A 22,189-nucleotide genomic window follows, 5' to 3' on the forward strand; every position below is an offset into this window, starting at 1 on the left:
AACATTACAGAAAAACGTTGTATATAGGATCAGAAGCCGAGATCACTTGATGCCTTTCCATGCAGCATAATGGGAATAACAATCTAGACTCTCATGATAGTTTTATACCACATGTATTTGTGATCGATGCAGATAATGGATGCAAGTGCAAGTTCTGTTTGACTACTTCTTCAAGGTCCTTTGCTTCTCTGCAAACTCCACAATCTTCCTCTCTACGAACATACCCTTTCGCTTCCTCACATCATCCACGTAGATCTTTGCGACATTGGCTCTATCCGCTTTTTCACCTAGATCTTCCAATTCTTCGATAGTCGTAGGAACCCAGAATGGATCTAGATCAAGAGTTTCGAAACCTGAAAAGATCAATTGAGGTGACGCAGCGCCGGAAGTACGCTTTCGGATTTCTACAAATAACGTCATACATTAGCATCTGAGTGTCTTCCGACTCCTTTGACACAGAGGCCTGGCAGCAGAAGCTGAAGGATGTTTCTGCAGCCCACTCACCATCGGCAAATCCGAAACTCTCAACAACGGGCAACATAGCCCTGATCGTGAAGAATGATGTCCCTTCCTTCATCTCTTCCGATACGATCCGTCCTCGCCTTCGTGCTACCACACCATATACTTTTCCTAGCACATCGGCTATGGACGGACACGATAGTCAGCTACTTTGTCCAGGTATGCGGGCGATGAATACGGGACAACTCACTTGAGGCCTGAATATCACAAGTATAAATGGCCAACTTGATTCTGGGTGACCAGTCGAGCAGACCCGCTCTGCACGCATCTCTCACTGAGGATATCAGAGCGCCAACAATCGCTGACGTTCTTCCTCGGCCTACATACAAGCTTGCATCAGCCTTCGATTTGCCAGGCATTACTTCAGATGCTCACCTTGCTCCGCTTCCATTTCCTCCTTGTTCAAACTGACGCTCTCCACTACCCAACCCATGCCCACCACCGGCTCAGAACATAAGGGTCCTTGGAAAGTTGCCATCTGGAATCCAGCTTCTATACTACCCTCGAAATCCCTCAAGAGTCTTAACTCGGCTCGCGCGCTGTCGTCATCCGCATCAATAGTCGCTAGCTGATCTTTAGCAACCGCGTCATCCGCAGATGCTAGAGCATCATCCGCTGATTGACCTTCTGCTCTGGCACTGGCAAAGAGCTGCTCCTTACGTCGTAGCCTACAATACATCATTAGCCTTTGTTCCGATTGAGGGTGGAAATCAGGAAGCTTTACATACCGGACTTGACTCTTTCCGATCGGGTCAAGCAAGACGTTCGCTCCCATGCGCTTCGGTCCGAAACTCCAGATTCGATCTGCTGCGCCTGCCCAATCGCCTCCAGCTTTATTAAACAGTGCGTTCAACTCCGTCCAGAATTGCTCAGGACTTATGACTCTGGCCTGTTCGTGTCCCCCTTGACTGGAGTCCCTTTCCTCCACATACTCTCCGTCTTCGCTTGCCTTGTCCCGCTTTTGTACGAGCATACTGGCGATGGTGTTCGAGTGCACGAGGAGGAAGTCGATGACTGATGCTGGAAGAGGAACAGCACGGAGGGTGAAGTTGACCAGTCCGCTGAGCACTGAGCCGTGGATTGTTCCTCGAGGAGCGCCCGACGTCTTAGGCGGGGCCATGTCTGTGAGCATTGTTAGCTTGGACATTCAATGGAAACGGCTGGAATTGATCTCACCAGGCGCTTTGACAGCTGTTTCTCGGAAAGGTACAATGACTGCAGATTGTTGAATAGCGCACTTCGCGAATCGCTCTCGTAGATCTTTGAGACAACGCTGCGAAAACGTCAGCCCATGGCACACACGGTCCGTTCTCAGACATACCTCAAGATGTAGCTCGCCTGCTGTAATGATGACGTGCTCTCCAGTCTCCTGCACAAGGTATTCTGCACAAGGATCGGCTTGATTGAGGATCTGCAGTCCGTGGATGAGTTTTGGCATATCACCTAGTCAAGGACAAGTCGTTAGCAGGTTTCCCTGGCCGCGATGCAATCTAAGGCTCACTCGGATTTTCTGGCTCCAGTGCCACTCGGACAATAGGTGCAGCCTGTTGGTCGTCAGTCCATTTGTTGCGATGCATACAAGCTGCTCACCTGCATCGAAATCCCAGCCAGGTTGATCAACTCGGTCTTTTCCCCGACTTCGCTCGTGCCTTCCGTTGTCAATGCCCAAAGTGTTGCGCTCCTCGGCACCAGTCCGTCCAGTCCTGCGATAGCACAGACATGACCTGCCGGAACTTCGTCCACAGTCACCAGTTCTCGGCCCATCATCATATACAGATCTGTGGCTGTCACTTTGATGACATGTTTGGCATTTCTTGGGTGAAGAGGACCAAGCTCTGATTCGTACTTCGGTAAGGTGGCGATAAGCGGTGTATCCCTTCGCAATACACCTGAGTACACTCGTGAAAATCCGAGAAGCACTTCAGAGTCCTCGTTGTCCGATTCTGATTCCTGAGCTGCAGGAGCGGAGGTTGAGGTCGATTCGCCGAGACTCAGCGACTCTAACGGTTGCGAAAGACCTTCGATGCCATCGATAGGCGTTCCATTTCGTAAAGCCGCATCCTCGCTATGAGAGGCTAGAGCGGCCGCTCGCCTTTCGCGCTCTTCCCTTCCACGCTGTCTCATCTCCTCTGCTGTCATCTCCTTTGGCTTGAATTCAGGCAGTTCTCCTCTTCGTACGGCAAACATCTTGCTGACATACGCCACGACGTTTGCTGTTTCGGATTGATCACACTCGTACAACCCCTTCTCGATTGCATTGGTGGGTGCAAGAGCAGTGTTGGATCCAGCAGCCTTGTCCGGATGGAGCATATATGGCAGTCGGATTGCTTGAGCATCCGAGGGGGAAGGTATGACATCAACTATCGCTTGAAAAGTAGTGGTTGAGAGAGGTAGCCATTGCTGCATGATGAGGGTGAGGAGGTTTCTGGTATCTTTCGATTTGACATCCCGGGGTGTGACTCGTACATTCAGTGCTGTGACGATCTTCTGGACTGCGTCGGGGTTGCTAAGGTGACTATGAGTAAGCAAGATGATCTGCTGGTCAGAGAATATGGTGCTCACTATTCGTCCAGTACTGTGTTGTATACTCTCCAGATATTCTCCAGCACGAATTGGACGAATAAAGGTTTTAGATTTCTCCCGGCAAGCTTCTTCCTTCCGACTACTCTTTTGGTCTTCGGATCGAGATACCAATCTCCCCATAAGACTCTTCTTAGATTGCCCTCCTTGATCTTGAGCTTTTCCGCGTACAGTCGCGCAAATTTCCCTAATCTGAAAGCCCATCCATCGATGGCTGACGCGAATAAGACATTCCCTCTATCAGGCGCAAAGTAGATGTCTTCATCCTCCTTCTCTTCGTATTCCCCATCGATGTCCGCTCCTCCCTCTGGTGCATCCCCTTCTTCTTCTCTGCGCGCTGCGAGACGCTTCTCGCGGTCTTCTCGCCATCTCAGATCATCCTCCATTCGCTCGGATGCGTAAAATGAACCCATGACAGCATTGACTTGTTCGATCAGCTGAGATATATGCAGGTAGGCTTCGGAAGGTGACATCTTGAGTTCAGTGATGAGTCGGTCCATCTTGTTAATGACCAGTAAGGGGCGGAGTTTGTCGATCCATGCTTGACGAAGGACAGCAATCGTCTACAACAGGTCAGCAAGGTGGCCGACAGGAAGTACACGAGGCACTCACTTGGGTACAGACGCCTTCCCATACGTCAACGAGGACAAGAGCACCGTCACATAGACGAGAAGCAGTGGAGACCTCGGAGGCGAAGTCAACATGGCCAGGTGTGTCGATGACGTTGCAGAGGTGCTTCGAAGTCGATGCTGAAGTGGGCGTCAGGTCGCAGCTCTATGCTCAGCCCTGGGAGCTCACCAGTCCCATCAGGTCCTATTCTGTTCATGTCGAATCTCAAGGACACCTTCACAAGCTCGTGGTCAGCCCGTGGGTGTCATCACACGCACTTTGCAGCTACCACTTACAGCACTGCTCTCCATCGTGATTCCTCGTTGTTGTTCATCTTCCCTCGAATCTAGGAATCTCAACTTTCCGGCCATTCGAGAGGAGATGATGTTGTTCGACGACAGGAGACTGTCTGCGAAACTGGTCTTGCCATGATCGACATGTGCTACGATGGTGACGTTCTGTAAGGGTGGAGGACTCAGCAAAGGCAAAAATCAGGATGTTTCTCGGAATCCCATGGGGTGTCTGCCCTAGGACGAGGATGGTACTAACTCTGGTATTCGCCAGTGGTACTGCGAATGTCTGTGACATGCTGTGAGATGCAATGCGTTATGTGAGGAGGATAGAAGGGTTACGATTGATGGTCGATTTGACGCTTTTATATCATCATTCTTCGAATGCCAATTCTGAAACTCGGATCCGTAGAGTGGGGGGAAAGAAAGTGATGACATCGACATTTCCATCGCTGGATTAGCCTTCTCTTATGCTTTAGATAGACATTATTGGGCTTTTCCTTCCTCTCTTGAGCAGGAGGCATATACAGAACAGACAGGCGAGCTCTAGTGTATGGGTTCTCATCGAGATCAGCATCGCTACGGTCAAGACGTTGAGGACCCAGCTGGGGACATCGAGCAGAGAGTGGAGGCAACAGGCGGACAGCTACCTGCTCGGAAACAAAAGTTCGCATCGTTTCTCCTTACTTCACATTTCGATCGCACCACCACTTTCTCCAATCTCGATTCGACAGATCTGAGTCGTTTCCGACGAGGATGGTCCTCCCCTTGGAAGACCTTCCTCCACCTGTGATCTTCACTCATGCCGAAACGCTCCATGCAATCTCACTCCCTCCTCTCGCTCAGTTCCTTGTATCCCTTCGCCAACCACAACATCTTCTCAAGCTCCATGATATTCTGGAACGATATAGGACACCCAGGAGCTATCATAGAGTCGATGTGAGGCTTGTGGAAAGCAGTGAGCTACCTCTCGGTAGTCCCGATAGCTCACAAGAACAAGGAATTGTGGATGGACCGGTGGAATTGCCAGAAGGGATGGAGGTAGAAGCATATATGGAGGAGGATCAGCGCGGCATGTATGGCGATTTCATCGAAGAGAGTCATGACTTTGGTCAGAATGATGGGATCAAAGAGTCACAAGTACCCGGGGAAGCTCCACCGAGCCCGTATCTGGACACAGTACCGTCAGTCGAGCCAGCTATCAACCCCGACGCTATACATACGAACACCTCTTCCCCGGCTTCGATGATAGTCTACGACAAGACAGCCGCCCTTGAAGCAAATCTAGCAGATCAGGCCTCGCCGCTGACCCCGCCTCCCACAACGCCTCCCCAAGTCCGCGCTCCTTCACCTCCTACACCATCACATTCTCTTCCTCCTTCTGGACCAACAAGACGTGTCCGAGAACTCCGTCTCGATCTACGCACGCTCGATGCTGCCGCACTCTTCGCTCTAGAAACATGGCGTCGAGAAGTGCTCGGCTTGGAGAAGTTGAATATGGACGTGCCTGACTCGATATGGTATAAAGATCCGACCCCGACCCCGACCCCGTCACCTTCACCGCCACCGTCGGTCGTCAAGCCACAGAAGAAGGTGGGAAGGGGAAGGCCTAAGAAATATTCTCGACCAGAAGAAGATGTCCGAGTAGTAGGTGATGGCGGTGATGATCTGCTCGCGACAGACCTGAATGTGGATGGAGATGTCGATGTGGAAATGACGGAGGAACAAGTGGAGGGATACAAGTCTTTAGTGGATGCTCTCCACCAAAACGGTACTCTCAAACAACCAGAAACCCAACCACGCGTCCACCAGTCACTCGTCCACCAACCTGACGACGAGCCCCCTACACCCGATATGAAGTCAACAACCGACGAGACACAAGAGATCGCAAGAGAAGCCGGGCCGTCAAAGCATGTTCCTTCCCCCCCTCTACCTCAAGATACCCCGTCTCCTGATGTGGTTCTCGATGATGCGTACAACGAGAAAGAGACAGACGACCCGGATTTCGTGCCTCCGCAGTCTTCATCACCCAAGCGTGGTAGAAGACCAAGAAGGAGCAAGAATGGTGTAGCCGCATTCGACGTGGGAGGATTGGCGGCTGCGGAGGAGGGCGTTCAAGAAGCCGAAAAGAAGGCAAGTCCTCAACGTCAAGTGACCTTCGATATCTCTCATGAATCGACTGGCGGTCCGTCAAATTCTCCGGCTACGAAATCGCAAATGCGAGCACCGGGAACGTCTATGAGCGACTACCAAGCGGGGTCTGGTATCGGCATAGTGAAGCAATCTCGTGAGCTCGTCACGACTTCACGACCTCCCCCCACGCGCGAACTCGTACGGCCATTTGCAGATGCTAGCATTCCCTTCGATGTCAACCTGGAAAGCGGAAAGAGCAAGTACATAAAGAAGAAGAAACAAGTACTGGATGGCATTGAACTGCCAAGAAAGAAGGCAAGGAAGTCAGAAGAACCTCTGAAGCAGGTCATCAAAACGAATACCCAAGAGGCACAAGCGAAGCAGTACTTGTCTGAGACGACGCTAGAAGCAGTGCCAGACATGCAGGAGAAAAGGAAAGACACAGTTGTCAGAGATGATGCGGTGTTGAACGACGATGATAGTGATGAAGAAGAGTGGGGGTTCCTGAGAGGCATTAAGTGAGATTGTTTGAGGACAATGAGACAGATGGTCGGTAATCAGAAGAGGTTGTATATCGTAAGTCATATGTCCAATAACGAGTCAGTCCATGCATTCATGTCTTCATCCACCCAAGCCAAGTGTTTGGGCTTGAGGTGAAGAGCATCGGCAATGACTGATATGGTCGCCAAGGGCAAGTCGACTATACAGGTAGGTCGTCGTTCGCGCATTCGAGATGCGTCACATTTGTCTCATATCGGCCTCGATCACAATATCCTCCGCCACGGTTCTCTCTCTCTTGGTCGTACGACAGACCGCACTTCACCCCTTGCAGCCTGTGATGGCTCTATTGTGCTGCTTTCCCAGTCCAAATTGGAATCTCGACCGCTCTCAATGCAGCTTTACTGTCATGGATGCGGACATCGTGAGGTGGTCCCGGCGATTTCCTCGCAGCCTAGAGTCGAGAAGCACGGTGGAAGAGTAGAGGATCATATCTCTCGGCCACGGGCTGAAGATGTATATAAAGGTCCTGCCGGTCGGAAAGGGCTTGATCTCTCACCCTTCAAGCCATCGCACACAAATTCAGCATCACTTACTGATTTACATCCGACCTATAAAGTCACCTCAATCAAATTTAAACATACAATGCCAGTTATCACCAACTCGCCCATGTCCTCGCCTTCCCTTCGGACTATTGCCCATGCCCAAATGCACAATTCCTACTTCCCCTCGGTCCCTACGGTCATCAGACATCACAATCACAACAACACTCATCATCCTGTCCCTCGTACCCCCCAATCCAGCCTGAACGTAATATCTATTCGACCCTCTCCCCACGACTCTCATCTTGTGGGATGTCTGAAACATACCTCTGGCATCGTTTCCTCCAGTCCGATCAGCGAATACCCAGCTCACCAAGATAGGGATTATGTCCATCCGACGATGAGAAGTGTTAATCTGCAAGAAAAGCGTAGAGCAAGTATGGGTATCTTCAAAGTATCTCAAATCCCCCTTGGTCCGAGTAATCCGAGCATCAAGAGGTCCATGGGTACAGCTGGTACCAAAGGTACATATACTTCTGAATCGACAGACCAAGATCGACCTGTGAATAGTGCTGTGGGGAGAACTCAAACGATGGACAATGGTGCTAGGAGAAGGCCATCTTTCAAAATCGAGCTACCGGCCCGACCTTCGCTAGGTGGAGGTGGCAATCAGCAAATCTTGTCAGACGCATTTGTCGAGTCCCCTTCGATTCAGCAACAGCACGAAGACGAACGTAATACGCAGCCTAGCTGGTTCACTTCTGGAAGAATCAACGACACTCCTTCGGGACCAGTGCTCAAAGATCCTTTTCAATCCCAAACGAAGCACAGCCAGACCGCTGGAGGTTATATAATCCTTCGAGCACCTTCTCATTTCCCTGAACATGAACATGGGAATGCTAGAAAAGAAGGGCGTCCTCATTCTCCATCGCATCAATCCGCAGAAAAAGTGTGGCCAGGTATGGTTGGACTGGGCTACAGTCTCAACAGGCTCAGGGCTCCGACACCATGGTTGCGGGACGTAAGAGGTGGTGCGGAAGAGGAAGATGGGGAATGGTTGAGAGGCGAGGATCTGGGGAGTGTCAGTCGGGAAGTGGAAGGAAGGATGAAAGGGCTGGGGTTTGAGTAGACACTCTTTTTCATATCACAGATGTAGACATGTAGATCATCGTGCTCGTTCTCGTCAGTCACTTGATTCCATAGATGTTGGTGATATGACTTTGTGTGATCTCGACGGATGCATTCCAGTCTGCCATACTCGCGGTCACTGCCACAACATCGCCACACGACGTAGTCAAGTATGCGCATATCGTGGGTTCGCCGATAACTCCGAGAAGGACCTGGTGGTGGTTGACTCTGCGGTGCTTACGTATCTTTCCACCTTCCTTTCTCTTCTTACATAACTTGAATACTCGATCTCCTTCTTTCATTGTCTTTCTCTCTTTCCCCCACACAAAACCCCCTCCACTTCACGCGTCCAGCAGCAACAACAAACCACTTCTCATCACACAGTATGAACACACCGGGTCATGCTTCCATCGCAGCTTTGTTGTATCCACAAGGCGGAGATGTCAGACCGACAGAAGACTCTGATGGTCATGAACTGATGGACTGTACGTGTGGACTTCATGCTTGTTTACCTCGTCTTGTGCACCATCAAGGGACGTCTAGGTGGATGAACCACTGATATCCTTCGAGTAGATTTCAAACATGATTATCCATATGCCGATAACATCTCCGGTATGTCCTGATGTATCGATCGCACCACCTGTATCGGCAGACCACTGACTCTCTGCCGGTCACAGCTCGAACCGACCCGGCCGCCAACCTCGTCCCACTTCCATCCAACGCCATTTCAACGCATGAAAGACCTCAATCTGATCCTAAGCGTTCCACTCGCGGAGGACAACAACAGCAAAATGTTGAACTCTCCAGATATCTAGAAGCGACATCCACATCCGCGCCACCTGGCCGAAGCGCGACGCCACCCAATCCATCCATCCCGATCCCTGCGACTCTAGCACGTATCGCTTCAAAAACGACGGCATCGCTAGAAATACCCTCAGGAGCGTTGACCAGTGAAGATGCCCTAGAGGAGCCCAACCCTTATCCAGATTATGGAGACAAGGGAGAGATGGGAGGGAAGAGGAGGAAACAACCTCATGAAAGAGCAGGTTGGAAGGAGATGGACGAGAAACCTCCAGGCAAGAAGAGGCGTGCAAAGAAGGGCGATATAGCCAGCGCGAGCGCAGACGCGGTCATTGGCGCGGCGGCTGAACTGGCTTCCTATGCCGGTCAAGGAGCTTCTCCAGCTCCTCTTGAGGGTCACGGAGATCAACCTGCTCATCAAGATATGCGCTCGTTATCCGAATTGAGCAGAATGGCTCTTCAAGGTCCACACGGAGACGACAATACACAGGTCGACCCAGCTCTTCAAGCGACAGACGAAAATAACGATGCACCGGTAACAGCTGACAGTCCAGGGTAAGCTGAAAGGCTCATGCCTACCGGTGTCTATTCCGCCTTGCTGACTATCAACTTTATTCGGTACACAGGTCGAAATTGAGTAGAGCCGAGCAGAACAAGCGTGCTCAACAGGCATACCGACGAAGGAGAGAGGAACACATGAAGAAGCTGGAGATGGACTCAGCACGACTGGAAGGAGTTAAGCGTCAACTCGCTGATAAAGAAGCGGCCCTGCGAGAGGTTGTTTTGGTCAGTCTCCCGTCATGAGTAGATACGCGTGAAGGAATAGACCTGACAATTGAGTCTCATTCGCAGTCCCTCTCAGCATCGAAGATCGAGGTCGCCGCTCTCCAAAGCGCCCTTAGGAGCGTCATTCCTCATATCCCTTCATCAATACTCACCAAGGAAGGGCATCTGGTCGTGGACGAAGGGGTTCAAGCTCGTGATCCGAGGAAACCGAATGAGGAAGCCGTGGATGGTGCATTCGAGCTTCTAAGCGCGCAAAGTAGGGAGTTGGCGAAGCATAATTTGAGGCGATGATAGTAATCGAACGCGATCATGTCATTGGTGGATGAATGATGGTGAAGCGGCTTTTCTTGTATTATAGTCGAAGGTTTTTCTCCAGCGGGAACAGACGACGTTGTTTGATGTACATGTTGTGTGACCCTCGTCAATGGCCGAATTGGTCTAACTATGCACCATGTGGGCGCTTCAATGTATTCTCACAGCTTTCTGCGTTTTCAATATGGCAACAAGCAGGTTGCGATTCCCGATAAAACGCCACTCTACTAGGAGAACGTAGATGAGGTGGAGGATGTCCTCGTCCGCGCGAAGGTGTAAACGACGACGTGATTGTTTCCATTTTACATTCGTGAGACTATTTCGACGTACAACCACCACGATCAACTAGGATCAGCACTGCAAACGGAGCGCAAGCCGAGCTCAGCTCTCCGTACGGTTGTCCCACCTGCGACGTAGTGACAAGAACATTGTGTTCAGCCAATTCAATCATCATGGACACGGCCCCTCTTACGCTCAACGTGTAAGCCGTAGCACCATATTTGCACCATTGAAAACGCCCACTAATTTCTCCTCTCAGTCTCGCAATCTCTCCCCGAACACTCATCCCCACGTCATTGCCCCCATCATACGCCCCACTACCGACCGAACCCTTACCGACTCCTCCACCTCCTGATGGCTTCACCTTCTCTCCGACTCCGAACTATCCGACGCCATATGGTTCCCTCTCACTAGGTTCCACGCTGAGCCTGAAAGTGGGCTTGGAGAACACGCATCCTCGAAAACATGGGGTACTCGGTGTGAAGATGATGATCGAGGTCCAAGGACCGGGAGGAAGATATAGACTAGGTGAAGTGGTTCATCAGACGAATATCGATGTCGAAGCGAAGTCACCGGATAGAACAGGAGCAGGTGATCCCTTGAAGGAAGCGGTCGGGGCAGGAGAGGAGGGTACACCACCTCTACCGGAGTTGAAGCCTGGGGAGATGGTGGAGATACAGGTGGAAAGTGAGATGAAAGATCTGGGTCTGAACGTGATCATCTGTAGTGTTGCATGGGAGACGTTGGATGGGAGAAGGACGTTCCAGAGGTTCCTCAGGTTCAACGTGAGTCACCGGAACCTCTTGCTCATCATCTGATCATAGCATCTACGGGTTTCAGATGGATGTTTCATTGATGAAATACCGAAACATACAGGTTCAACCCCCTCTCGCTATCAAGACTCGAATACAAACACCTTCTCATCCGAATCACACGCTCTCACCTCAACATCGAGAGGACATCTACCTCGAGATACTGATGCAGAACATCTCTATCGAGGGCATGATCTTACAAAGTGTCAATCTCGAGTCGGTCCAAGGGTTGATCAGTCGACCGATCATCACCTCCAAGAAAGAAGAGACGGAGAAAGAAACGTTGATACCTAACGATACGAGACAATATCTATTTGTCCTCTCGCCTGATCCTTCGTATACTACATCTTCTTCAGCTATAGCCTCAGCCTCATCATCGAAACGATCCCGTTTCCCACCGACATATCCTGGAGGTACGATCCTCCCCCTCGGACGACTCGATGTCACCTGGATAGCTGGACCTTTCCATACACCCGGTCGACTTCAGACCTCAACCCTCAATCGACGCGTCCCGCTCGTCGCATCCGATTCGCATCCACAAAGAAGCAGACCAAATCGAAATGAAACCAAAACTATTCCTCCCAGTCCATTAGGAACACCTGCGAGACAGACGACGGTCAGTCCCAGTCCGAGAGCCGGAGGATTACCTCGTGTCGATCAAGAAGAAAATGATGATGGCGAGAATTGGGAATTCGACTTGACAATGGAGGGCGAGAGAGAGGTGGACATCGAGCAGACCTTCGAGATGAGCTTTCATCTATCGGTGAGATCTTCATCTGCCGCCGGAGAAGGAGCATCTACACCACCCGCCGCACCAAAATTAGCGATTCAGTATCTCACCCCTGTGCCTCCTGTCCCGCCAGCGGTTCCACCTATCCAACCACTAAATGGTGCAGCACCGACGTTAGCCCTATCTCTTCCTTCCCGTATCTCGACGCCTTTGTCTCCCGGTCCATCAGTGTCTGCTTCCGGTCGACCATACAGCCCTCTGACGCCTTCGAGACCGATGACTCCTCTCAGTACTCAGTTGCGTCAAGCGGCAGGAAGTCTGATCTCAGGAGGTAGTGTACCATCCACACCGCAAGGTGGTGTAGCGATCTGGAATCCTGGTCTTGGTCAAGAGCAAAGTCTAGATCAGCAAATTGTATTCCCTCCGCCACCGACGGTCGTCCAATCCCCTATCCCAAATCAACATAAACCTCTTCCGTCGATCTCCCCCCTCAATCCTTCGACCTCGATTATCACGAATCCCAAGAAAGATGCGACGACGACGACAATGACGACGATGACGAACAATCAGATTATCCATATCGGTAATTCGCTCTTAATCTTCTCTCCCGACCAATTTGTCCTAGAACCGAAGCTCATCAACACCGGACCAAGCTATACTCCAACGGAAGGGGAGGACGGTCAAGTGAACAATGAAGGGTCTCAACGATGGGAAGGGGAATACGAGTTCTGCCTCAAGTTCATGGGTTGGGACGAAGGTTTGGCGTCATTAGGTGGATTGAGGGTGTTGGTTCTTGATTCGCAAGACGAGGAAGGAGAGGGCTTAACAGGTGGGATAGGTAGAGAATGGGAGAGTTTGGGAGATGTTCTGGTTTTGGGGTAGGATAGAATTAGTAAGAACACCCAGTGATTCAGTTGTACTGTATCGCCTCAACCAGCTTGAGCCTCATGTCACTTCACATCAAGCAGCATTGTGTGTATCGAGCATTTGAGCATTCCGTCACCACAACTCACCCAGGTAGAGAATCCGCTTATAACACCACCCACATGTCATGTCTATGCAATCCATCCATTTCCCTAATACTACGTAATGATACGGAAACATGCTCATCTTCCAATGGATACAAAGACGATCGTAAAATCCTTTCCTCAGCAGCAAGAGGCAACCGTTTACTTGTTCTCGAACATCTTCTTGATGGCCTCGGTGGAGTAAGACTTGGGCCTCTCGAGGGGCATCTGACAAGGAGAAAGAACGTCAGTGTCCAAGAACAACCGTTGAATGGACCCGCACTCACACCAAGAGCTCGGTCCCAGATGAGTTGAGAGACAACACCGAAAGCTCGAGAAACACCGAAGAGGACGGTGTAGAAGTCCTGCTGGTGGAGACCGTAGCTAAGAAACTGTCAGCTACGAACCGATGACAGTTCACAGAGCAACTCACTAGGTGAGGAGGACACCAGAGTGGGCGTCCACGTTGGGCCAAGGGTCTGATACTGATGTCAACGTTTGCTCTGCGCTTCAAAGTACAACGATACTCACTCTTGGCCTTACCGGCCTCGAGAAGGATGTTGGGGACGATTTTGTAAATCTGGCCAACAAGCTTGAAGAGGGGGTCGTCGGGAAGGTGCTTGAGAGCGAACTCTCGTTGAGCAGTGTATCGAGGGTCCTGCCAAAGACTTAGGGTCAGCCAGGACTTCATTCATGGTAATCACTCAACACTCACAGTCTTCCTCAAAACAGCGTGACCGTAACCGGGAACAACCTGACCACCCTTGAGGGTAGACCAGACGTATTCGGCAACCTTCTCGTCGGAAGCATCCTCGCCGATCTGAGCTCGCATCTTCTGGACCCATCGAAGGACCTCCTGGTTGGCAAGACTGGATGCACGTTAGCGAGAGCTAAGCATAGGCTGATGCACAAGAAGGCAGCTCACCCGTGAAGAGGACCGGCAAGACCGTTGAGAGAGGCAGCGAAAGAAAGGAAGGGGTCGGAGAGAGCGGAACCGACCAAGTGACCAGTGTGGGCCTGTTCACTCATCAGCTACGTTTTCACATTTCGCTACAGGTCGCAACTCACAGAGACATTACCACCCTCGTGGTCAGAGTGAATAGTGATGTACAATCTCATGAGGTCCACGAACTGAGCGTTGTCACCGTAGCCGAGGAGAGTAGCCAAGTTGGCAGAGTAGTCCTTGTTGGGATCGATGGGGGGAAGCTTGCCGTCGCCGAAGACGTTTCGGAAGATTCGACCGGCGATGTTGGGGAGCTTGGCGATGAGGTCCATGGAGTCATCGAAGGTGGTCTTCCAGTACTCCCTCTTGTGGACACCGTCGGCGTAAGCCTTGGCGAAGGCAGAGTCGTGGTTAAGCTAAGTATGACAAGCATCTCGTTAGCAGCCGTCATTGGCCCACGTCACCTGGATTAACTGAGACTCACAGCGTTGACAGCAATGGAGAATTGAGTCATGGGGTGGAGAGTGTTGGGGCATCGGTCGATGAGCTCCTCGACGAACTTGGGGATCTCGGCGCGCGCAGCCCACTCCTGAGAGAGACCCTTGACCTGCTCTTCGGTGGGGACCTCACCGGTGAGGAGGAGCCAGAAGAGACCCTCGGGGAGAGGCTCGGAACCGCCGGGAGCGGTAGGGAGCTTAGCCTGAGCCTCGGGGATGGTGAGACCTCTGAATCGGATACCCTCATCGGCATCGAGGACGGAACCCTCCCAGATGAGGCCCTGACAGCGACAAAAGAAAGCATCAGTGTCTTGGATCTTCGAGTAGACAACGAGCCGACGAGTCAACCCACCTTGATACCTCGCATACCACCATAAGCTTGGTCAACGGTGACCTCACCGAAACTCTTGGCTCCATGGGCAGCTCGAACGGCCTTGACGTTCTCAATCTCCTTGGGGATGAGCTCGGCCAGTCGCTCCTTGAGTGACTGGGCCTGAGAGACAGGAGTGGAAGCAAATGTCCTCGCGAAAGAGGGACGGAGCTGTTGGAAATGTCGTAAAGAGACGATGTGAGCTAAAATCCAGGAAAGGGAGGCATAGAGTTACTCACCTGAGCTCGGAGAGCGGTACGGGAGACGAACATGCTCATTTTGGATAGATGATGCAAGGTATTATTTTGGGAGAGAAAGAGAGAGAGAAAGAGAGAGAGACATAGATAGGATGAGTGTGATGGGACTGGTGAGCGCCAGTGACGAGGGTCTCACTGATGGGGGGTGTGAGCAGGGAGAGAGAGTGAGACAGAGCGGAATTCTCGGCGAAATGAAATAAAACTCGAGAGAATTCGGCAAATCGATCCACCTCACATCCGTCGATTTGGTATTCGAGGGGGGAGGATGACGTGGATTATTTCATCGGGACAAGATAACCGATAGCGCTACGACGGCCGAATGCCGAGTGAACAGGAGGCGAAAACACGTGATCATCTTCAACATTTCTGTTGTCGCCGGTTTCCAAGATGACGAGTTGTCAAGCATCAGCTTGAAAGTTGTCAGATGTCGTACTGAGAAGGAAATACACGTGAAAGCAGTCAGTGAGCACCCACGCAGGACAGGGAGGAAAGCAGAGGCTCATACTGGACATAGTGGTCGCCGACTCTACGTACTATGACCTCCTTGAGGTGTCGGTCGACGCCTCCGACATCGAGATCAAGAAGGCGTACAAGAAGAAGGTGAGCTCACCTGTAAAGCGGTCTGCCTGAGCTGGACTGACGGAGGACCACCATTCACAGGCTATGCAACATCATCCTGTACGTTCTTGTTCTTGACGATCAGCTCCATGGTTGTCTTTATGGTAGCTACTGACATGATCTTCCTAATGCCTTTGGCGATACTCGAACAGGATAAGGTGAGATACACAAACGAAATAGATGATGAAGCCGTATCACTAATATTCGCCTTTGCAGAACCCAGACAGTCCAGAGGCTCATGAAAAGTTCCAACGCATAGGCCAGGCGTACGAGACTCTATCGAATCCCAATGACGTGCGTTAGCTTTCATGCTCGCAACTCAAGCGATGTGACCGGCTAATTCCGTACTCAGAGAGCAACATATGACGAATTTGGTCTTGACGGCCCACCCAGAGGAGGCATGGGCTCCGATATGGATATGGATGATCTCTTCGCCTCAATGTTCGGGGGCGGAATGGACTTCGATCCGTTCATGGGGGGCGGTGGAGCAGGGTTCTCATTCGATCCTTCCGGTGGACCGAGCAACGGTAGAAGACCAAAACCATCAAGAGGAAGAGATACCACCGTTCCATATGATATAACGCTGGAAGAGGCTTTCTTGGGGAAGAAGGTGGTCATGAGTCTTGAGAGGGACAGGGTCTGTGGTGGATGTAAAGGGAGTGGAGCGAGGAATGGTGTGAAAGCTGGAGATTGTGGGAAATGTGAAGGAAAGGGCTTTGTCCTGACGGATAGACATGTGAGTGAAACTATGAAATCTGTCTCGATAGCTGGACCGAACCGATCAGCTGAAACCGATCTCGATCATTCAGCTTGGCCCAGGGCTCTTGGGAAAGATGAAATCCACTTGTCCCGACTGTGACGGGGAAGGTAAACGACTTCGAGAAAAGGAGAAATGCAAGAAATGTAAAGGCAAGAAGGTGTTGAAGGAGAAGAAGAGAATAGAATTCATGATCGAACCAGGGACAGAGGACGGAGAGAGAATAGCTCTCCGAGGTGAAGGTGACGAGGCAGTGAGTCTGGGCTATCCTGTCTCGACAGCACAACAGCCCCGGTACTGACGTTTGATCTAAATACTGCTCAGCCCGATATTCCAGCTGGAGATGTGATCTTTCTCATTCGACACCTACCACATCCATCCTTCCGACATCATCCCGGATCGCTCGGCTCACTGCAGCTCCTGCTCTCCATCCGTCTATCCGAATCATTATTGGGCTTCTCTCGAGTCCTCTTCATCCATCTCGATGGACGAGGTATACACGTCACTTCGAAACGGGGTGAGCGAATCATACAGCCAGGATCTGTATGGATCATCAAAGGGGAAGGTATGCCCATCCGAGGGAAAGGAGGGAAGAAAGGTGATATGTATGTCAGGTTTGAGGTGGAATTTCCTACCACGGAATGGGCCAGAGCGCTGGAATTGGGAGAAACAGAAACCAAGGTGGAGCTACCGGGCAGAAAACCGGATTTAGGTATCGACGAGGGAAAGCTTGAGAAGCGAGAGTTGTCGGCCAAGCCAGTGAACTAGACTGAGCGGCACTCTTATAATTGCGGGCTTTCGCACACAGAGGGGAACCAGTGGGCATGTTACTTATGCTTGATCTGAGAGGTAAGCAGAGGACACAGAGAACTCATCAATGTAGCATCTTAGATTACATCATATTAGAATAAGGTCATCATGTCATCACGTCTCGTATAGTCGTCCATTCCGCTGGCAGTCGAAGCAACTTTTCGATTCCAACTGACAGCGTCTTATGTAAAGCGTCGAGAGGTTCAAGGTCGCTTGGCAGTTTTGGCTTTTTTTCCTGGTCGATCCTCCTCATCTGATTTTCGTTTGGAACCGGCTATATCTGCCTTCTTCTCTCCTCCTTCGGTAGACCCGTCGGCTGAGCCGATATCCTTCGCGGCTATAGTCGTGGTCCCCCTCTTTCCTTCCTTTCTCTGCTCAGCATCCGTAACGGCTCGAGCCGTATCGATATTTTCCGCATCGTCCTCTGCTTCTCCCTTGCCTGTGTCCTTCCCGCCTTTGCCCTTCCCTTTACCTCTCACTTTCCGTTTGGCCAAAACATATTGACAAGTCACGTTTCTCTTCTCTTCCAATCCTAGTGGTCGTGTCGACAATGTTATTTGTAAATACGGACAATGCGTCATCTTCGGTCTACACGCAAGAGATCACGTTAGCTTCGAATAGAGCAGACACATGAATCCGTCGTAATCGGTAGCTAAACAGACTCACTTTGTCCTGCCTCCCAATACTCTCGTCAAATCATGACTACTCCCCCCTTCTTTTTGCGCATCCCCCTCCGTGATCGGAGGAGGCAGATGATTCCCACTCTCAGTATATTGCCATATCCCCTTCCCTGCACCTGAATTGCCATTCCGGACACTTCGCTGTAAGTCTTTTCGAAGCAAAGCGACATATTCGCGTTTGATGAGTTCCACAATGGCAATCAAGCGCGGAGCGGTTGTCGTACAAGGAAGCAAAGTGTCCATTGTTCGGGAGGGTTCCTTCTGGGATGTACGGTTTTTGGAAGGTCCAGATCGTTCGGTCACGGTCTCAGCTGATGAAGAGTGGGGTCGTGGTGGTTTTGGGGGCGGTGGAAGGGTATGTAGAACGAGAGGCGTTTTTGGGTTTTCCTATTCGAGGAAGAGGATGATCAGTATCGACTGACATCACAAGCGCTCTGGCATACAGCCAAAACGGACACTGAGCGAATGAGACTAGACATAGGACCTGGAAGCGCCAAAGCAGAAGTGACCTCCACGCCCGACTCACCTGTAGAAAACGAAGACCAAACTGGACATAGGCGGACATCGAACCACCCGAAGTTATTCTCATCCTATGCGGTTGAGCTTCATTTTCATCTTGGACAGTATCCATAGCATTCGACTTCGATTTCCCTTCACCCCGGACTTGCTTAACAGCTTCTGTCACGACAGCGACCTTCTGTCCACGGTCCTTGTCCATTTTGCAATCGTTTCTTGAGGGGTGTTATCGTGGTCATCGCAAGCAAATGCAGATGTGCTCCTCGAAATCTGTCGTCTTGTCCAAAACAAAGGTGGAGGGGATTTTGATGATCTCCTTGGCCCCTCGCGCCTATTTCATGTTTCACGCCCAGAGATAGGCGTGTCAGAGATATATGGCACGCGCGTGGAGGTTCGTAGAACAAGTTCCAAATTACTACTTCTCTTCAATCTCGCGACCTTCTCTCTCTTTCAGCATATAATCAATCCCGACTCTTCGTCTTTGACTCGGAAAACAACCCAAACGATGTCGATGGACCAGATCAACCCCGGTCAAGCGGTCTACGCTCAAGATGAGGTGAGCTGAGAGAGTCGCCAAATCTACAAGGTGGTGAAAAAGCTGATCAATCGCTCGCTTTGTAGAATGGAAGACCGTTCATCATTGTCAGGTGAGCTGAGTGTGCACTGGTGTCCACACGGGGGAAGACATCAGCTGATCTTGACTACAGAGAACAAGGGAAGAAAGTGAGAACACACGGATTGGAAGCTATACGGGTGAGCTTCTGAAAACCTGCCCACGAGAGAAAAGGGTTGAAGCTGACAATGCGCACGGTTGTAGAGTCATATCCTTGCGGCTCGATCTGGTGAGATCACAATCTTACTGCCTACCAGAGACATCTCGAATGCCTAGGATGAAGGGTAACACGAGAAGAGCAGCACTGATAGGCCTCAAATGCTCACAGTCACCAACATCATCAAATCCTCGCTTGGACCAAGAGGTATGTCGCACTTCTGCAAATCACTGCCCACAATCTAGCAGATACGACATTATTGGCGGGTGACTGCGACTGTTTCGTGCTGACTTCCCCTGCCAGGTCTCGACAAGATCCTTATCTCGCCCGATGGGGATATCACAGTGACCAACGACGGTGCTACCATTCTCGGTCAAATGGAGGTCGATCATCAGATCGCAAAGCTGTTGGTGGAGGTGTCGAAGTCGCAAGATGATGAGATTGGAGATGGTACTACGGGCGTAGTCGGTGAGTCAGTGGTTCTGTTCACGAAGATGAGATCAACGGTATGGCGAGGCAGGCGATGTAAAGAAGACTTGAGAGAAGCAGCAAGATGGCGGTTCTACTTTCCACGAAGCAGCTTGCTGACAATTCCGCTTCCATTGCCGAATAGTACTCGCTGGTGCTTTGCTGTCTTCTGCGCTCACATTGCTCGAACGAGGAATACATCCCATCAGGATTGCGGACGGTTATGAGAAAGCTTGTGAGGTTGCCATCCAGGAGCTGGACAGGGTTGCAGACACAGTAAGTCCAGTGCATTCATACATGTAAGATACGTTTTGCTGATCTGGATCACGGGACGTAGATCGAATTCAGCAAAGAGGATACGTCAAACCTGTTGAAGACCGCTAAGACAAGTTTGGGGAGTAAGATGTAGGTTTCACAAGCTCCACAAACTATCGATGACCAATATTTACATATCGTTACTGTTCAGCGTTTCAATCGCTCACGACAAATTCGCCTCAATCGCCGTGGACGCCGTTCTCTCTGTCGCTGATCTGGCTCGACGAGATGTCGATTTCGAGCTCATCAAAGTGGACGGTAAAGTTGGTGGATCACTTGAAGACACCTCTTTGGTCAAAGGCGTTGTCATCGACAAGGACATGTCTCATCCTCAAATGCCCACCACTGTCCGAGATGCGAAGATCGCCATCTTGACATGTCCGTTCGAGCCTCCTAGACCTAAGACGAAGCACAAGTTGGACATTGAGAGTGTGGAGGAGTACAAGAAGTTGAGGGAGTACGAGAAAGAGAAGTTCCTGGACATGATTAAGATGTAGGTGGCTCTGTTGGGAGGTCTGAGGCGGGACAGCGGACTGACTGAGTACTACATCGCACAGGGTCAAGGACACCGGCGCCAACCTCGTCATCTGTCAATGGGGCTTCGACGACGAGGCCAATCACTTGCTCATGCAAAACGAGCTTCCCGCTGTACGATGGGTTGGTGGACCTGAGATCGAGGTGAGCTATATGTTTCGTACCCCAGCATCACGAGATTGGTATCTGACGACCTGAAATTAGCTCATCGCCATTGCCACAAACGGTCGTATCGTGCCCCGATTTGAGGACTTGACAGCGGACAAGCTGGGTCGAGCAGGTCTGGTCAGGGAGTTGACATTCGGAACAACGAGAGACAAGATGTTGGTCATCGAGGAATGTGCGAATACTCGAGCTGTGACCGTCTTCGTGCGAGGGAGTAACAAGATGGTGAGTTGAAGGTGGAGCGTACATTGTCCTATGGAGTTCGAATGTCGCTCTCTGTGTACTCATAGAAGCGCGAACGCTAATACTCTGGGCCAAACTAGATCATCGACGAGGCCAAGCGAGCTCTCCACGATGCCATCTGTGTCGTAAGAAATCTGGTCAAGGACAACCGAGTGGTATATGGTGGTGGTGCTGCGGAGATCTGCGCTTCGGTCGCTGTGTCGAAGAAGGCCGACGAGGTGCGTTCTGAGATTCGCTTTAGAAATCATGCCAGCTGATCCCAAACTACCGTATAGATCCCTACCATCGAACAATACGCCATGCGAGCGTTCGCCAACGCCTTGGACTCTATTCCCCTTGCCCTTGCTGAGAACTCCGGTCTCTCACCGATTGATACCCTTGCGGATGTGAAGAGCCGACAGGTGACGGAGAAGAACCCCAGGTTAGGTATTGACTGTCTCGGCCGAGGAGAGAATGGTGAGTGGGGTCTCCATTCAGCATCCTGCAAATTTGGGGTCAGGCGGCTTAGATCGATCAGTGCTGACTGTCGCCTTCTCCACAGACATGAAGGCGCAGTACGTTTACGACCCCTTGATCTCAAAGAGACAGCAGTTCCTGTTGGCGACTCAGGTTGTGAGGATGATCTTACGGGTGGATGATGTGATTGGTGAGTGACGAGTTGGTCCCCTGTCGTATGCACAATGTCTGTTGCCCCGCTGACGTTTTGGGGTTGATGACGATCCAGATGCATCTGCTTTTGGAGATGAGTAAAGAGGTGTGTGACGGGTTTGGTTGTGTCGCAGCAGAAGAATGCAATATGAGATCATTGTTTTCCCTCGATGCATATAGAGATATCCCTGGGTTTGTGGGTTCAAAGTCATTTAGTATGATGCTCTGTAAAACCAGCAGCAGTGGTGCAAAGGAGGGCGGGGTGAGGTGCCGGTGCGGGGTTGAACCGATGATTCCCGATATCCCACTAGACCGGGCCGAAGACCCTGAGATGAAAAGAGATGACGTACAGCACCACGCGGAGTGATTCGGTCCGTTGAAGATGTCTTTGATGGTCGGTGGTAGTAGCATATCCATCTCCTTCTTCCATCACGACATCCACCTCCGTCTAACCGATATCTTATCCGTTCATCCCGCAATCCACCTCTTGACTGAACAAACATTTCCTGCAAGTGACAGACGCTGTCTATCTTTTCTTTGTAGTCAACAACGACAACAACAGCAGCAACAAC

The 22,189-nt window shown here is 51.0% G+C and overlaps 9 protein-coding genes across 9 annotated transcripts; 6 read left to right on the forward strand and 3 right to left on the reverse strand.

Moving 5' to 3' along the window:
• Positions 1–162: 162 nt before the first annotated feature.
• IAR55_001460 (uncharacterized protein) lies at positions 163–4,296 on the reverse strand (the record flags this gene model as incomplete). Its single annotated transcript, XM_066944587.1, has 14 exons — positions 163–404; positions 505–642; positions 710–838; positions 895–1,187; positions 1,248–1,641; positions 1,696–1,792; positions 1,841–1,962; positions 2,021–2,063; positions 2,110–3,034; positions 3,082–3,662; positions 3,712–3,848; positions 3,898–3,943; positions 4,005–4,166; positions 4,258–4,296. 14 exons carry the CDS (start codon positions 4,294–4,296, stop codon positions 163–165), a joined length of 3,348 nt encoding a protein of 1,115 aa, XP_066804510.1.
• A 458-nt stretch (positions 4,297–4,754) lies between these two features.
• IAR55_001461 (uncharacterized protein) lies at positions 4,755–6,653 on the forward strand (the record flags this gene model as incomplete). Its single annotated transcript, XM_066944588.1, has 1 exon — positions 4,755–6,653. The coding sequence occupies one exon, from the start codon at positions 4,755–4,757 to the stop codon at positions 6,651–6,653; it is 1,899 nt and encodes a 632-aa protein (XP_066804511.1).
• Positions 6,654–7,274: 621 nt separating this feature from the next.
• Positions 7,275–8,300, forward strand: IAR55_001462 (uncharacterized protein; the record flags this gene model as incomplete). The annotated part of the gene is made up of 1 exon (XM_066944589.1): positions 7,275–8,300. One exon carries the CDS (start codon positions 7,275–7,277, stop codon positions 8,298–8,300), a length of 1,026 nt encoding a protein of 341 aa, XP_066804512.1.
• A 384-nt stretch (positions 8,301–8,684) lies between these two features.
• IAR55_001463 (uncharacterized protein) lies at positions 8,685–10,177 on the forward strand (the record flags this gene model as incomplete). The annotated part of the gene is made up of 5 exons (XM_066944590.1): positions 8,685–8,784; positions 8,873–8,911; positions 8,977–9,655; positions 9,727–9,886; positions 9,953–10,177. The coding sequence occupies 5 exons, from the start codon at positions 8,685–8,687 to the stop codon at positions 10,175–10,177; spliced, it is 1,203 nt and encodes a 400-aa protein (XP_066804513.1).
• Positions 10,178–10,650: 473 nt separating this feature from the next.
• On the forward strand, positions 10,651–12,901 carry IAR55_001464 (uncharacterized protein; the record flags this gene model as incomplete). The annotated part of the gene is made up of 3 exons (XM_066944591.1): positions 10,651–10,679; positions 10,737–11,262; positions 11,354–12,901. The coding sequence occupies 3 exons, from the start codon at positions 10,651–10,653 to the stop codon at positions 12,899–12,901; spliced, it is 2,103 nt and encodes a 700-aa protein (XP_066804514.1).
• Positions 12,902–13,188: 287 nt separating this feature from the next.
• Positions 13,189–15,114, reverse strand: IAR55_001465 (citrate synthase, mitochondrial; the record flags this gene model as incomplete). Its single annotated transcript, XM_066944592.1, has 10 exons — positions 13,189–13,254; positions 13,314–13,410; positions 13,460–13,505; positions 13,558–13,684; positions 13,742–13,895; positions 13,952–14,043; positions 14,095–14,385; positions 14,454–14,747; positions 14,819–15,007; positions 15,076–15,114. 10 exons carry the CDS (start codon positions 15,112–15,114, stop codon positions 13,189–13,191), a joined length of 1,395 nt encoding a protein of 464 aa, XP_066804515.1.
• Positions 15,115–15,412: 298 nt separating this feature from the next.
• On the forward strand, positions 15,413–17,236 carry IAR55_001466 (uncharacterized protein; the record flags this gene model as incomplete). Its single annotated transcript, XM_066944593.1, has 7 exons — positions 15,413–15,419; positions 15,608–15,693; positions 15,754–15,771; positions 15,928–16,005; positions 16,064–16,447; positions 16,521–16,721; positions 16,793–17,236. The coding sequence occupies 7 exons, from the start codon at positions 15,413–15,415 to the stop codon at positions 17,234–17,236; spliced, it is 1,218 nt and encodes a 405-aa protein (XP_066804516.1).
• Positions 17,237–17,481: 245 nt separating this feature from the next.
• Positions 17,482–18,676, reverse strand: IAR55_001467 (uncharacterized protein; the record flags this gene model as incomplete). Its single annotated transcript, XM_066944594.1, has 3 exons — positions 17,482–17,866; positions 17,945–18,345; positions 18,485–18,676. The coding sequence occupies 3 exons, from the start codon at positions 18,674–18,676 to the stop codon at positions 17,482–17,484; spliced, it is 978 nt and encodes a 325-aa protein (XP_066804517.1).
• A 303-nt stretch (positions 18,677–18,979) lies between these two features.
• IAR55_001468 (T-complex protein 1 subunit epsilon) lies at positions 18,980–21,719 on the forward strand (the record flags this gene model as incomplete). The annotated part of the gene is made up of 15 exons (XM_066944595.1): positions 18,980–19,030; positions 19,096–19,121; positions 19,182–19,227; positions 19,292–19,316; positions 19,416–19,451; positions 19,548–19,712; positions 19,858–19,988; positions 20,050–20,117; positions 20,179–20,520; positions 20,585–20,705; positions 20,766–20,951; positions 21,050–21,187; positions 21,245–21,425; positions 21,511–21,615; positions 21,694–21,719. The coding sequence occupies 15 exons, from the start codon at positions 18,980–18,982 to the stop codon at positions 21,717–21,719; spliced, it is 1,647 nt and encodes a 548-aa protein (XP_066804518.1).
• Between the last annotated feature and the right edge of the window lie 470 nt (positions 21,720–22,189).

This window comes from Kwoniella newhampshirensis, chromosome 3, assembly GCF_039105145.1.
Source record: "Kwoniella newhampshirensis strain CBS 13917 chromosome 3, whole genome shotgun sequence".
Lineage (NCBI taxonomy): Eukaryota > Fungi > Basidiomycota > Tremellomycetes > Tremellales > Cryptococcaceae > Kwoniella > Kwoniella newhampshirensis.